The sequence below is a fragment of the Acanthochromis polyacanthus genome, chromosome 2 (genome assembly GCF_021347895.1).
Source record: "Acanthochromis polyacanthus isolate Apoly-LR-REF ecotype Palm Island chromosome 2, KAUST_Apoly_ChrSc, whole genome shotgun sequence".
NCBI lineage: Eukaryota > Metazoa > Chordata > Actinopteri > Pomacentridae > Acanthochromis > Acanthochromis polyacanthus.
In genome coordinates, this window is record NC_067114.1 from 3724734 (window position 1) to 3739230 (window position 14497).

The following is a 14497-nucleotide window of genomic DNA, read 5'->3' on the forward strand; positions in this document are numbered from 1 at the left end:
GAGGTGTGAGTTTTCGGGAGGTCCTGCTGAAAGCAAATGAAAGAGTACTTGTGTCAACATTCTGATGGCAGTGATGAGCCACAAAGCCTCCTGGCCAAACATCCAAAGGGCTGCATCACCTCCCTGCAAAAAAACAAAAAAGTGAAGTGTAGCCCTCCTCCACTTCTTCTTCTTTATGTGCAGATCAGTGAGAAGAAAACGCTTCCTCTTTCACTCTTGATTTATAACTTTGAGATGTTTGCACAGTCATTGACTCAAGCGCCGAAGAAGAAGTTAATTATTTTTGATGGACAAAAGTGATGTTTTGGCCATTTCTGCTGTATTTGATGGTAAACAGTGAAGATGCCACTTGGAGAAAGGAAGTGGTGGTTTTGGCATGCAATAATGTCATCTGATATGCGTTTTACATCCCGTGACATCCAGCAGTTGGGATGGGTTCATCTGATTTACCACTAAATCCTGTGTATTTTCTCTACGTTTGTGTGAACTTGGCATGGATCTGAAGTTCTGCACCACAGCACATGATGCACATGTGATTATACCGCATGTGCATGTTTTTTAGAGGGGAATTAGTGGACATTCTTCAACGGACAATTTCATTATTTTCCATTCGGCAAATTGGATACATGAAAAGTGATTATCCGTTATCTGACCATTGCTCCTTTTATTCTTTGTTGTTGACCGCTAATCTTATCGTGACCCCTATCTGTGCATACCATCAAGCGCTGGATGTTTATGCTGCATGCATCTAAATGTACGCTAAGGCTAGTGTGTGTGTGTGTGTGTGTGTGTGTGTGTGTGTGTGTGTGTGTGTGTGTGTGTGTGTGTGTGTGTGTGTGTGTGTGTGTGTGTGTGTGTGTGTGTGTGTGTGTGTGTGTGTGTGTGTGTGTGTGTGTGTGTGTGTGTGTGTGTGTGTGTGTGTGTGTGTGTGTGTGTGTGTGTGTCCACAGCTCATTGGTGGCTCAGATCTCATGCCCCAAGCAGCAGTTAGTCCAGATGTTTGGTGTCTACAGGAACATAGTACTTTGGAAACTTTCCCACATGCTATCTGGTGTGGTTGATTCTCTGCTGGCCCCAAACATCAAAACAACCCAGTTCTAAAAATAGTCGCCATCACGCTGCAGACTCTTAATGTCTCTGATAGTCGGCTCACAAAGCCCAGCGAAGACACATGCAATTTTCCTTCATCCCCGGTCGTGCTGTAGCTGCAGAACACATCTTATATCTCTTAGGCTGGAATCACAGTGCCCTAACCGTCAGATTTTTAACTCTTCTCAGCTGCTCTCTCACAGAGAAGCATTAAATGAAATAAGAAACTGACTTACAAAGCCACTCCTACTGTGCAGTAATGTTTTATTTCAACTATACATGCCGTGTTAAAAAAATCAACAAAAAATATCATGAAACAAAGACCATCATTATTATTTACACATTCACAGTACAACTTTACAACATATCTACACGCTCAAATACTCTGAAGATCATATATACAGCTGGCCTCACGTTGCCATGTTGCACAGTATTTAAAATCAAAGTTACATGACAAAATCTGGTTTCATCTGCACGTACACCAAAGCTCAGACTGAAATATAAAGGCTTCAATTTAGATTGCAACAGAAAGACCCAGTTCATATTGCAATGTACAAGGCAGTTGAGCGAGTGTGTGTTTGAGTGTATGTCATGTGATGTCAGTGTGCATGTGTGGAGTAGAAAAAGAGAGCCCAAACACTGGTTAGATGACAGGCAGAAAGTCTTTACATACAATCATCACTTGTAAACAAAATGTGGCTTTGGGCTAAAACAGGCAACTGACACTCGGAATGGGATTGCAGGACTCACCCAAATAATGCACCCCACCACTTGCTACGAGAAATGATCCCTCGGCCGTCCGTACTGGCCAATAGAAAACAACTCCTGTCATTGCCGCAATCCTGGGGAATTGCGGATTCTGCACGACCGCCGGGCCTTGCCAACAGGCGACTCTCCTGTGAACACTGTGTTAATACATTGGCTGCGGGCAGGATGTGCTGTGTTGAGCCGACCGCTCCACAGTGCAAGGTCTCACCACCCTACATCCCACGGTCAGGAAAAATACATTCACCGCATGGCACCTCTATGTGGTGGATGAACGCCATTCTTTTCAACACCGGCAGTAAACGAGAAAAAACGGATTCATATCCCGATGAGTTCTGTTCTTCCGTATGACTAGCACTCACAAGCGGAATGTTTGTCAATTTGTTCTCCACATCACTTTCAGTTTGGAGTAGGTAGAGATTTTCCAGCGGAATTCCAAATTGCTGATATAAAAATTGTTCATATAGCATCTGACAATAACATACAGAGGACCAATTGACATTGCCAATAATATATACTGTCGTCGTTCATTTTGTGAATAAGGCACACAATGCACAGATTCAGGTTCACTTGCCTAAAATATTTATACTCCTTATTTATAGTATTTAAGTATATACAGGATCTTGTCATTCCCAGCATGACTCATTTGGACACATTGGTAAATGTTGTCTTGATTGTACACTGGCCACTCGCAGGGGAAGCTGCACGGGGAACACGGGCTGCAGAACCAGCACGACAGATGACAAAGATGTTACATCCATGTATTGTTCTAGGGTCAGTTTAATAAACCTTTAATAGGGTTAATGTAGGAGAGAAATTCTAGTGTTGTTCTATTAGGGGGACACACAAGTTTAACAGGATAGCAGTGCCCTGAAATGTTGGATTCATACACACGGGCTAAACCATTGGTGTTGCTTTAGTTTCATATGGTAAATTCTTTAAATAGAACTGTAAAACATTAGAAAAGCAAATCATTCTGTTTAAAATTAATTTATAGAATGAGATGAGAAATGCATTTTTTTTTGTTCTTAATACCGTTGCTACATAAAGACAGAGGACTTTTGAACCACCAGTATAATTCCTACAAAGAGGGGCAGTGGAGGTTCGGGGAAATTCAGTCCAGGAGAGACACATTTTTATCCCATGTACCAGTTTTAACAGTGCATTTGGTTGCTTAAAACTGTACTCCTTGGCCTCTGTCTGCAATATAACACACACTCTCACACACACAAGCAGATGTGCACACCCACATCAGAGACTATCCAAGCCTGGTTGAGAAAAAAAAATGCTTCAGAGACAAACACCTATGTCTAAAACCAATAGCAGCAAATGTACTAAGTAAAATTTCCCAGTGAGTTACAGAGAACCTGTTTCAGAATACACCAAACATCCCCACAGCCGAGCCCAATCACCAGAAACATTACAGAATGACACAAAAATATGGTTCAGGCTCGGTTCAGAGGGGTTCCAACAAGCCCAAAAAAGAGATAATATTGTTGAAATGAAGGACAGTGTCTTAGGTCTTAAACAGGTCTTAAGGTGTCTCCTCTGGCATGTGGCACCACCCTCGATTACCAGATGTGAATACCTAATATGTGTGATGCCTTTGCACGAATCTGCTTTTCAGTCAACCAACACACGTGCACACATTCATTTGCACTCTTTTTCTGTTCGCTCGCTGCTTAATTCAGCTGTTCGCGGTCATTTGTATCTTAAGCAACACACACACGCACACACAACACACACACCATGATTATGATTTTCCTCTCCTTTGCCCTCTGCCATCTTACTACCAAAGGCATGGCCTACCTCTCCTCTCTGTTCAGTTCACATTAGTGGGAAGACAGTGCTCAAGGGCAGTGACAAATGAGACCCATTCTTCAAGTATTCCACTGTTTTTTGACCTGGTACCACATGCACATACGCCGCAGCGGCCCCTGCTGGTGTCCTGAACCTCGAACCTACTATAGGAACGATTGACACCCGAGCCCAGATACAATGGGGAGCAGCAGACTGACCACTGTCCACTGTTTATATCCTGTGGCTACCATGACAAGGGAGGGAGATGGGGTTGTAGGGAGCAAAGAAGCCCCAATGAGTATCTTTGGCCGTCTGTGTGATTATTCCCTTTTTAGTGTGAGTGAATGTGCATATCGTTTAAAGGGGGAACACACCTCAAGTTGATACACAAACACACACCAGGCCTTACCCCATCCGTACCCCACGCCCAAGCCCTCAGGGCTCAAAGCTCTATGGTCAAGGCTGAGCGCTCACTCAGAAGTGTCTGTTGTCTTTTAATAACTGTACTTGTTGACCACTCGCATCTGTGGAGTCTGTGGTGAAAACCCATTGGGTTTAGGGGGCACATCTGGCTTTATCGATGGGGTCCGTTTCAGCCCCGTGCGAGGGAGTGAACCGTGCCCACTGTAGCTGCTCTGTCGGGATACAGAGGACGAGTGGGCTGAGTGCATTCCTGACGCCATCACTCCTCCGTGGGAGTCAAGTCTGGAGGGGGGCGTTGGGGGCATGTATCCCCCTCTGTTCATACTGTGTTGGCGAGACACAGACACCCCCATAGTTACCCCATTTGGTGAGGTGGATAAGGAGTGCCTGTGAGAGGCACTCCGGTGGAGTTGGTACCCCCCTCTCTGCCTCTCTAGGGTGCCCCCCATGCTCAGGCTTCCCGTTGGTGTGGTGGGAGTGGTGGGCATGGGCACATCAACCCTCTTGGTGGGGCTGTGCCTTGGCAGGGAGGAGGAGGGGGAGTATAAGGAGGCCTCACGGCTGGGCACCTTTGGGGGTAATTCAGTCAGTTCCTCCATGGGCTCCAGTGTGAGATGCTGCCTCGGGCGGGGGCCCGATCCCTCCTGAAGAATGGCCTTGGGGTTGGCCACAGAGTCATTGAGGTGTTTTAAAAGGTCATTTAGGGTATTTCTGGCATCCACAGACCTCTTCTGGTCTTTCCTACTTCCCTTAGAATCTGGAGTCTTAAGCTTCTTTTCAGATGAATGTGGCAGTGTATCATCTCCATTGTCAAGGTTAGAGTGGTCATGTGTGGCGTTGGGCAAGACAACCGCACTGGGGATGTGGGAGTGTCCCAGGGCAAGGTGAGGGTGGTGGGGGTTGGAGTTAGCAGGAGCAGGAGAAGAAGGAAGGAACTGAGGACTCTTGGCTGATGAGTTGGACTCCTTGCGGGGTCCGCTGACCTTCCCGTGAGCCCTCTCCCACTGGTTTTTGATGGGCTGCAGACCTTTCTGCTGAAGCACAGGGGTGGACTCTGGTGTGGGCAGAGCAGCCAGCTCAGGGGGTTGACAGCCATCCCTCAGAATCATGGTCTTGGTGTCACCATTGGGCGTGTTCAGGTCTTTGCCATTGCTTAGCAAATTGGTGTAGAGCTTTGGAGAATCAATGTTGGTCTGGTACTCCTGAAAACATTACAACAAAACGAAAAGAATGAGATTAGACACAGTTTCACATCTTCTGCAAACAATGCACTCCAAAAAACTGTAGCATTCGAGCTGTTTTGTCTGTACCTTTACCGGGCTGTCAAAGAGGCCGTTGAGTTTGACAAAGCTTCCAGTGGAGTCTGAGCAGGACGGCGCTGACTCTGCATCCTTGTGAACATGTCTAGGTTTACGAAGGAATGAGTCTCGGTAGCAGAAAACAATCAGACCAGCCAGGAGGGCACCCATGAGGAAAGCAGCAAACACACAGGTGATGAGGATGTTCATGTGGACCATCTGGTTGGTCTCACCTGCTTGGATATCCCACACACCTACAAAACAGTGAGCCGTTGGTTAACCCCCTGGTGAAAAGATTCAAAGTGATCAGTGATGCGTAACTCTCCATTCCCCCCCACAGCAGAAATGTGCATGCTTGTGCGTGAACACAACCATGTGCAAGTTTCTGCTTCTGCACCTCCCACCATTAAAGGTAACCAGTCACAACTTCTACAAATATTGTCACATTCCTATTAATCTAAACCCAGATGAAGAAGAAATATGGTGAAAATTAACAGATGCTGTTATGTACCCACATCCATTTCACCATGTATAGGAAGCAGTGTTATGTTAGTTCTGCAGGGAAGACGTGAGGTTGTCGCCTTGAGCCACGTTCCATTAGAGGCTTTTTGTCATGCGTCCCGTACCAAGGTGTTAGCAGTGCACTCTTATCTGAGACAGAGAGCCAAATCAATGTTTTCGCAGAAGAGATCAACCAGCAGGAAACCGGTCAGAGGAAAGAGAGGCAGTGTTTGATCCCAGGTGTTCAGATAGCTGCTGCTCTACGGGAGGTTTGTTAGTAACCACAGACATTGAAAGAGTTAGTCATCCACCGTGCGGCCACGACAGCAATGTGGCAGGGGAGGCCCAGTCAATGATCTACCAGCCAGGATAAACTGTTACTGAAGCTATGGTTAAAAAAAATCTATTCTGGCAGAGACACGGGCTAAAACCAAACAAAAGTTTTTAGAGAAACTACATGAGAAAAGTGATTTTATTGATTAGAAAAGAGGAAAATAAATCATTCAAAAGAAAGGAAAGAAAGAACAGAAGGAAATTACTGTGAAAATTGGTACAAGAAAACAATATGTATAGCAAATTAAGTATGAAAGCAAAGAGACTAAATTAAAATCTGCTATATTTTGTAATAAAAAACTTTAATAGCTGCCACTGTGTTTGCATATGTGTGCCTCTGTGTGGATTCACAGTTGTGTGGCTTAGTGAGAGTTGCTGGCAGCTATCTGATCGGGCTCAATGCAGCATGCTGGCTGCCTCCCTGTGGGCCTTACCCTCTTGGCCCCCTGGGATAGAGTCTAAAGAATGGGAGGTGGCTGGGTCATCCTGCAGCACAAAGCCTGAGCCGTAGAGCTCTGGACCAGGCCCAGAGCTGGGCTTCTGAGTGGGTATGAGTACTGGGGGGTGTATGGGCCCACTGGGCTGGACAGTGACTGGCGCTGATGAAAACTCCATGTCTGTGGTGACAAACAAACTGTTAACAAACTGTGCAGATGAGTGTAAAGCATACTGTTACCATCCCAGTTAGTAGGCATGGGCAGCGTGTATGACAACATAATGAATATAAAACCATATCACAGTCAAAGTTTTCACATTCACAGACCAATCATGTACATTTCTTGTTTTGAATTTGAAACAGAGGGGGGAGGAAAGGGAAGCTACTCGTGTTCTAAAAGGAGTCGGTACACAACAGTAAGGATGCTGAGGGGCAGTGGGTGGGCATGCAAGAGGGAGGATGGGCCAGAACGGGAGGTGATGAGTGAAAAAGGTGGGAGTGAATCTGTGCTGAGACAGAGCACTGATATCGCCTGGTGGTTCTGTTGTTCATGACGATGGAAATGAAGTGACATTAGCATTCAGGAGGTGAACAGATGAAAGGTGGCAGTGGTGGAAAAAGGAGGAGGTTGGAGATGCTGAACTCAAGGAAAGAAACCATTTGAGTAAAAGATCAAACTAACCAGAGGTAGGGTCGCCAAATGATTTGTAATCTGGCGCTGAAGTAGTGCCCAAAAACGCTAAAAGAATTAAAAGGACAAGAAATCATTATAACGGAATTCAGAAGTTTACAAAAAAAAAAAAGAAAAACCCCTAAGAGACACTAAGAGTGCAGTTTGGTTGCTTTAACAACAGAGATAATAAAGCACTCGCTAGCAGTGTCGTTTTCTCACTGGAGGCCCTCTGGTTCTGATCAATACTGAGGTTCAGCCTGGGTCATGTTTAGCTGATACACATGAAGGGATGGATGCATTAAAGCGAAATCAGCAAAGGCACATTTTCTGGCCGTGAGATATCATAAGGCCTCTATCATTTGCACCGGCTGAACATGACCCCTTAATTGTACATGTCCATGTTTCTGCCTCACAGGTGGCATTAGTTACAGGTGGCCATGTACTGTATATGTAGATGTGTGTGTTAATACTGCACATAGACTAATGTAGGGGCAAGTTACTGGAGTGGTTACTGGTGTGAGTGTGCAGGCTCATGGTGTATGTGGAGATGAGTTTGTGTTTTATTTGCGTACAATGTGTGCATGTATCTGTGTGTGCGTTTGTATGTGTCTCAGGATAGATGGCATGGCATGGAGATGAGGTTTTTGTACCTTGGCAGTCTCCGAGGTGGGCAGTGTTTCCAAATTCAACATCCTGCTCGTATCCAGCCCTGGAAAGAGACCGAAAAAGGAGATAGACACGGATATGAATCGAAATGTTGCCAAAGAAGTCTTGTCCCCTCATTTTCTCATCTATAATATTTGCGTTTCATATTGCAGCTGGGGTTTGAACTCACAAAACACCAGGCTGTATCCTCTCGCAGGCTGTGTGAGGCTTCCAGCCACAATAAGGATCCCTGGATGCAATGCAGGACCTGTTTCCACGCAAAAACACACAAGCACAGCAGGTTTAATCTTCCCGGAAAGTCCACTATAATCATTTGTGACTTGACTGAACATTAACCACAGGGCGTTGCTGTTATCATTCCCTTTATTACATTTACCCGAAAAACAAAACAATAAAGTCACAAACCTATGACTGAATGTACATTTGAACCTCCTACATGTACTCCTACAGTAACACGTCGCTTACTTGTGGCAGGATGAGTGTCTTTCGCAGCGACTCAGGGGAACACGTATGACACAGCTTGAAAAGGCGACATAAAGGCTGTGTGTCTCTTTGTCCACATGCAGCGACAGGACACGCTTGTCATCCTCATGGTTAGACAGGCACCTGGAGAGAGAAGAGAGAAACCCAATCAGAGGTCTATCAGATAAGTCTGTCTACTGTTTCAGTCCCAGTAGATTTAATCACTTGTTAAGTGAAAGGAGTCCCATACAGCGTTTCCCCCTCACAGTTTAACAGGATTTTCACCTCTGACACATGGCAGTGTGCATGTTCGCCTCCACAAATAATCGCAACAAAAAAAAAAAAACACGCACCCATACTGTGCATGCAGAGAAAGCAAGCAGACACTGCCATCTGTGCGAGGAAGTTTCACCTTAAGAGTTGCTGACTCTTCAGCTAGCAGACAGAAGGGGAAGCGAAACAGAGAAGAGGAGCAGACAGTGAGAGGGTGAGAAGTGCACGTATCCCTACTTGGCCCTGTTGAAGACGTCTATCTCCTCCAGAAGCAGGCTGTCATTCAGGGATACAGACGAGGTCTTGGCTAAAACCTTGAGGACAATCCCTGACTCGGCTCCGATGAACACCACCGTGTAGTTCTTGTGGGGTCCTGCTTCGTTGTCCACGGCCAGCGCTGTCAGCCTGTACCTGCAGACACACAGAGATCAGCTGTTAGTCACTGAGGGCTCATCTCACTTAGAAAAAGAAACATTTGAATACATGAAGGAATTTGGCGCTTGCATCTCTTTTTAAATTTATTTTTATAAAATTAATCTTAACTGTTTCATTATTTTGCATCAAAATTCTTTGTTTGCATACAACAGACACCTTAAGTTAACCCTCTGAATTTTAAGCAGTTTTTCTTTTATTTTTTTTGCTTCTGTCACATTTGAATTCATTATAATCTCATTTTTCACTGCAATATAAAGTCCTGCACGGCAATACAAATGGCACAAGCATGGCTAGATGCAGAGAGAAATCATAGTTGAATTTCTTTGATTATTTAAACACACTGAAAAAACTGGAATCAGCTTAAACATTTGTCCAAGTTTCCACACGCATTATATTTTGTAGTGACTCTGCATGTTATAGATATTTTACTATTAATATCATTGAACGGTTTCCATTGTCTCCTATCTGCTCTGTGTAAACACAGTCTGCCATTCATCCCAGTTCAGCTGAAAATTTCAACATTTTTTGTAATGTGACTCTTGGTCACACCTGAGTCACTACTTATTTCATGAAGTGATTTTAATTTTTATTTACTTGTTTTATCCGTCCCCCAATGGACTGACGTGTCACACATGAGTAGTCCAAGGATTCTCAGGAAGCTAAAACTCTGATGATTCCTTCAGTTTTCACAGTTTCTGCCTCTGGTAAACGGCGTGATTTTGGTGACGTTTCAAACCTGCCAGATTGTTTTGTAGTTCACATTCTGAAGTTATGTGCTTCAGTGCACTGCAGTGCTTCAATAAACCATCACATACTACATGAATAATTGTTCAACTGTCATGTAGAGCTGCTTTAGAAACACTGAACTGAAGGTGTTCAATATGGACAACACTGAATATGGAAACTATTCATCTAAAAACGTGTTTTATTGGCCAGTAAGATGTTAACGTTTGTGTTATTTCTTGTCTAGCTGTTTGTGATTAAAGACTAATGCAACAGGAGAAGTTGCCACATTTTGTTACAACACAAAAGTTCAGATTCCTCAAAATAAGATATCCATGAAATCATCAAATTCCAAAACATAGGTGTCTAATTAGCATCAATTTCCATTTACCTGACACGTGTCTTGGTGAACCAAGGCTCGTCCCCGATAGAAGGCACAGCTGTGTCCATGAGGGGGTGGGACTTGATGAACTGCAGGGTATCGTCCGGGAACTCCACAGAGCTCTTAAAGGACGCAGCTGGACCGTGACCTGCACAGCACCCGGGTCTGGGATGGAGAGCGCACATGCACAGAGGGCAAAAGGTCAAAGATCAGCCCATACGATCGCACACCAGGGAGCAATAAGAACGTGCAGGGAGATGGATGGAAAAGTGCAATGAGTGGGTGAAGCAGAGTAGCAGGTGCTTGTTAAGATCACAAAAAGGCCTCAGCTGGAAAACATAAAATATACATATGCATGGTTATCCCCCATTAATGATTCACTGAGGTAATTAGGTGCTTCGTGGACTTTGTTTTGGACCGAGGGCAGGGCTACAAATATACGTGCATTCTGTAAAACAGCTTAAATATGCAATGCGTCTAATTATGCCAAATTAATTATTTAATCATCAGCAGATGGTGAATGTGTGTGCTGGGTCAAAACTAATAACCTGGTCCCCTACTAATAAAAAGGGTTTGATTTCATTGGGTTTAACCTGGACAAAGAAGGGTTAAGAAAGGGAGTAAAATGACAGGTGGTAAACAGCTGCTGAGTCAGGAACCACCTGCTCTGAGGAGGAGCATGTTTGAAATCCAAAATGCTGTTTTGTTTTGCTCTTTTGGCTGTGCATTGTTTGAACTTGGAAACATTTTGAGCAAGAGGGAATATCAATCATTACCGAGGTTTGGGCAGCTTCTCCTCTGGAAATGGAGTCCACACCGAGTCGGGAGTCTTCTGCTCTTTGAACCGACCCCAGAATACTTTCTCGATGTCGGCCATGGAGAAGGCACACACTGCTGACCCCGGGATGCTGCGGAGAAGGAAGTGCATCAGTATCCACGCTTGACTTCAAAATCCGCCATCCTCTCCTCAGCAGCTCCGCCTCACCTGTTCATCTGCGTGGTGAAGACGCCCACCACCGAGGGAACCCCGTTGATGCTGATGATGTCGGTGATGGATTGAAGCACATCGAAGTAGAAGAAGGACTCTCCCGGCACGGAGCAGTTCAGCCTGGCCTTCACAAAAGAGGTCCAGTGCTTCTCCAGCACCCGCTGCGACCCGCCGACATCATTTTTACAGATCCGAGCCACGCGGGAATACACGACCTACGAGGAGCAGAGGTTTAAGAGAGACTGAGGCGAGGGGAAGCAAGAAAGGGCGTCTCAGAGAAAGTCACTAAAAACACTTCAACATGCTGAATAATGCATTTCTCCATCCTGTAGCAACTCGGCACAGATGACTTAACAAACACTCTCATATTTAACTTGGTGTGCGGAGATTGTTTGCTGACTGGAGCAAACATTTAAAGCAAGAACACGTCCAATCGCTCGCACTGACTTAATGCAACACAATGTGATAGTGTGTTTTATTGCACATATTACCAAGGCTTAGAGTATAAATGAGGGACGTGAAGCAGTTGGCTAAGACAGTTTTTAATAATTTACCAGTGCAAACCTCCATCAGAGGCCAGGTGTCACCCCAGCATTAGTAGGGTTGAAATATTTATTAGCTGGTGGCTGATGGAAGATGCCGGCTTCCTGTGGCTTGGCCAGACCAGCTCAGAGTGAGGCACGGCCAAATCTGAACACAGAACATCCTAATTCCCTCTGCATGAGTGTGTGTGTCAGAGGGAGAGGCAGACACAAAGCGTGCAATCTCGGGGAGACAAATCCTCTCACTGTGTAATGGTTTTACATTAGCAGAACATTCCCAGGAAACACTGGTGGTTGAAATTTCTCGTGCATTCTAATGTGATGTGGTGTCATCGCTTCAATGGCTTCCATTACCGTGGGGCCCACTTTGTGGCAGGAACAAATGCACCGAGGGAGGTGTAAGGCCCCTTTTTTGGGAGGGATAAAGGCTTGCATATGCTATCTGTGTAGAATATGTAAAACATCAAACGACAGGTGCACTGTCTTACCTTGCCCAGATTGCTGTGCTCCACTGCAATCTCTCGGTAGAAAAAGTACACATAATTCCCATACTCTGCAGCGTGCAGGAAATGAGGTTCTGAGGGAGAGACAGAGGCCGAGAGTTGAAGTATATTTCTGCACCGTCACCACCACTGTGCATGTTGAATATTTCAGGGATTTGTACAAGGCTGTATATGACTGGGGGTGACCTAGATTGCCTGAGAGAGAACAGGCCATATCCCCACGGAGCCTGGCGAGGCAGGAGAGCGCTCTATCACTCCAAAAGCAGCTCTGACAGCCACGTATATACATGTGCCATGCAAAGGCACCATGGGTGTTTAGCTAGCTGCCAGGTAGACACATGTTACTTCTAGGAAGGCGAAGGGGAAATAGAAGTAAAGATGTGGAGCGATAAAGAGGCGGACGCTTACCTTTCAGCCATTTGGAGTCATATTTGATGGTTCTCAAGGCTGATCCATCACCCATACTGCGATAGATGACAGAATCACTGGCCTGGAAGTCAGCTACGGTTGCAGAGTACAGCTTCCCTTCTAAAAAAACAAGAAGGAACACGGTCACAAAACAAAAAAAAAAGATGCGCGGCTCTTGGATGCTTTGTTTCTCTTCTTTTATAAGGCTTAATTGGCTGAGCTGTTATCGCTGCAGGCACAGTTTTACTGTGGCAAAGACACAGAGGTGATAATGAGAGCATAAGTAGGAACACATTAGTTCTTCTTCAGCAAGACTAACTATGTGCGTGGGCGGCTGTGTGTTTGACCCTTACCAGCGAAAAGGGCAACGTTGGTTTGTTTGGAGTCAAATGGGCACCGTGCCAGTCCATTGATCTCTTCCCCATCAAACTCCAGGTTATCCAGCTGAAGGGAACACAACAATCACCCACACATGAAAGGGTTGCCAGTGAAAACAAATACACATGAAGGCACCAGCATGAATATGAATTAGTCAAATGAGTCTAGGCAAATAAAGAAGAAATCCAAATACAAGGCGTGTTACCCAAACTGGTATTAACACAAGATTGTGTGTGTGTGCCGGGGCGTTCGGTACTGACCCTGTAGTATCTGCACATGGGGTTGAAGCCGTTGGTGCCGCAGATGAACACCAGGTCGTCATTTCTGGGAACCAGCACTTTGATGAAGTTGTGGCACTCATCCTGGAAACAGACACAACATGGGATTATGTTTTTGTGAAAGGCAGCCAGCTCACAGTTTAAGCTTCTGTCCGTGTGATCTAAAGAAAAGGCATGTGGATAATGATTTTTTTATACGTACTCTGTGTTTTCCCTTGACGGCACACATCTCTCTGTCAGCTTGGCCCGATCGCCATGTTAGCTTCTGTAAAAACCGACACGGCGCATTAGCCACATGCACCGGAACATGAAGCGCACACACACACACACACACACACACACACACACACACACACACACACACACACACACACACACACACACACACACACATGCGATACTCACTCCTGCACACGCACACACAGTCCCCCTTTTCCACTCTCTCATTTTACAACCTGTCCAATTTGTGATGAATGGCTCAGTATTTTCTACGAAGCCCCTTTTACTGTTTGTGGATTGAGAGAGCAGCTTGTGGCGAGAATCTTACCCGGTAAGGAATGATCTCATTCCTGTAGGATTCTCTCAGACTGACAAGGTACACCTGATCTCTGTGGAAGGACACAAACAAAACATGCAGCTCAGTAACACAACACGGCCTGGAATACACGTACATAAAACACATTCAGGGCTTTTCTAGCTGGTCTACTGCTGCCATTATCATTTTTTCTATTCTTGGAGGAATTGTGATGCATAATAAGCTGCTCATTTGCATTGTTTTTCTATTTATTTGCCATCATGAGCATATTTTATCTGCTGTACTTGTCATTAGAGGGTCCTCGTTTACTGCGAACCACATCTATGAACTGTGTTTTACATGACAGTCTGTTCTCTCTCAGCTTTAAAACACAGAGGCACATTTTCAAGCATTACCAAACCATAAAGAACAACGATTTGTGTCACTTCTATTAAAAAAAAAAACATGCAGCTGCTGCAAGAGCGGGATCCACCTGACAACAGAGATACATGTGCTGGTGATTACAGAGGCTCCAGAGGTGGGAGTTTTATACTGTAGATGTCGAGGTGATTTCCTGCTACAATATTAGTGCTAGCGGTCAGATTAATCCCGGTGCCCATAAATACC

At 45.1% G+C, this 14497-nt stretch overlaps 1 protein-coding gene across 6 annotated transcripts in view; it reads right to left on the reverse strand.

The window, feature by feature from the left end:
* Positions 1–1336: 1336 nt before the first annotated feature.
* The window catches only part of sema6dl (sema domain, transmembrane domain (TM), and cytoplasmic domain, (semaphorin) 6D, like), a 114074-nt gene continuing 100913 nt past the window's right edge, over positions 1337–14497 (reverse strand). For 3 of the 6 annotated variants that reach the window (XM_051937938.1, XM_051937930.1, XM_051937934.1), the window contains 17 exons: positions 13904–13964; positions 13559–13621; positions 13339–13440; positions 13054–13144; positions 12701–12820; positions 12278–12366; positions 11245–11462; positions 11036–11167; positions 10269–10424; positions 8957–9130; positions 8450–8590; positions 8154–8231; positions 7969–8027; positions 7328–7384; positions 6644–6826; positions 5388–5629; positions 1337–5279 (listed from right to left, as the gene is read on the reverse strand). In XM_051937938.1, coding sequence (XP_051793898.1) covers positions 4149–5279; positions 5388–5629; positions 6644–6826; positions 7328–7384; positions 7969–8027; positions 8154–8231; positions 8450–8590; positions 8957–9130; positions 10269–10424; positions 11036–11167; positions 11245–11462; positions 12278–12366; positions 12701–12820; positions 13054–13144; positions 13339–13440; positions 13559–13621; positions 13904–13964 — 3097 coding nt within the window. In that variant the 3' untranslated portion in view covers positions 1337–4148. The remainder of the gene's footprint in view (positions 5280–5387; positions 5630–6643; positions 6827–7327; positions 7385–7968; positions 8028–8153; positions 8232–8449; positions 8591–8956; positions 9131–10268; positions 10425–11035; positions 11168–11244; positions 11463–12277; positions 12367–12700; positions 12821–13053; positions 13145–13338; positions 13441–13558; positions 13622–13903; positions 13965–14497) is intronic. The other 3 variants (XM_051937946.1, XM_051937956.1, XM_051937966.1) reach the window with 3 other exon arrangements.